This window comes from Acanthisitta chloris, unplaced genomic scaffold (genome assembly GCF_000695815.1).
Source record: "Acanthisitta chloris isolate BGI_N310 unplaced genomic scaffold, ASM69581v1 scaffold29829, whole genome shotgun sequence".
Lineage (NCBI taxonomy): Eukaryota > Metazoa > Chordata > Aves > Passeriformes > Acanthisittidae > Acanthisitta > Acanthisitta chloris.
The window spans coordinates 1,290-2,040 of NW_008693537.1; the positions used below are offsets into that span (position 1 = coordinate 1,290).

Here is a 751-nt window from a genome sequence, read left to right on the forward strand (position 1 = left end):
TTATTAAGATGGATACAATATTTCCCTTTCCCTGTCACCTGCGACTTCCCCGAGTGCCAGGACCTTCCAAACGCCACGGAGAGTGCCCTGGCAACTGCTCCGGCCGATTCCCGCGGGACTCTGGGATGTACTTAATGTGGGATGGCACGGCACGGCGTGGGATGGTGCAGTGCAGGATGGCACGGTGAGGGATGGCACAGTGCAGGATGGCATGTTGTGGGATGGCACAGTGTGGGATGGAACAGTGCAGGATGACACGGTGCAGGATGGTGTGGTGCTGGATGGCACAGTGTGGGATGGTGCAGTGCAGGATGGCACAGTGTGGGATGGTGCAGTGCAGGATGGCACGGTGCAGGATGGCGTGGTGCAGGATGGCACAGTGTGGGATGGCACAGTGCAGGATGGCACGGTGCAGGATGGCACAGTGTGGGATGGTGCAGTGCAGGATGGCACGGTGCAGGATGGCACAGTGTGGGATGGTGCAGTGCAGGATGACACGGTGTGGGATGGCACAGTGCAGGATGACACGGTGCAGGATGGTGCGGTGCGGGATGGCACAGCACGGAGCGACATAGCGCGGGATGACGCGGGACACAGCGCACTATGTCGCGATACGGGGCGACGTGCCACACCCTCTGCCGCGCCGCGGGGGGAGGCGTGTCCCGGGGCGTGTCCGTGTCCCCCGTCGAGGCGTGTCCCGGTCCCTGCGTGTCCCGGGGGGTGGAGCGTGTCCCGCGCGGTGCGTGTCCCG

General features: G+C 63.9%; 1 protein-coding gene across 1 annotated transcript; it reads left to right on the forward strand.

Annotated features, from left to right (window-relative positions):
* Nucleotides 1-211: 211 nt before the first annotated feature.
* On the forward strand, nucleotides 212-739 carry QRICH2 (glutamine rich 2; the record flags this gene model as incomplete). The annotated part of the gene is made up of 1 exon (XM_009083112.1): nucleotides 212-739. A coding segment is annotated over exon 1 (528 nt), but the record flags the coding sequence as incomplete, so codon positions are not given.
* Nucleotides 740-751: the final 12 nt, after the last annotated feature.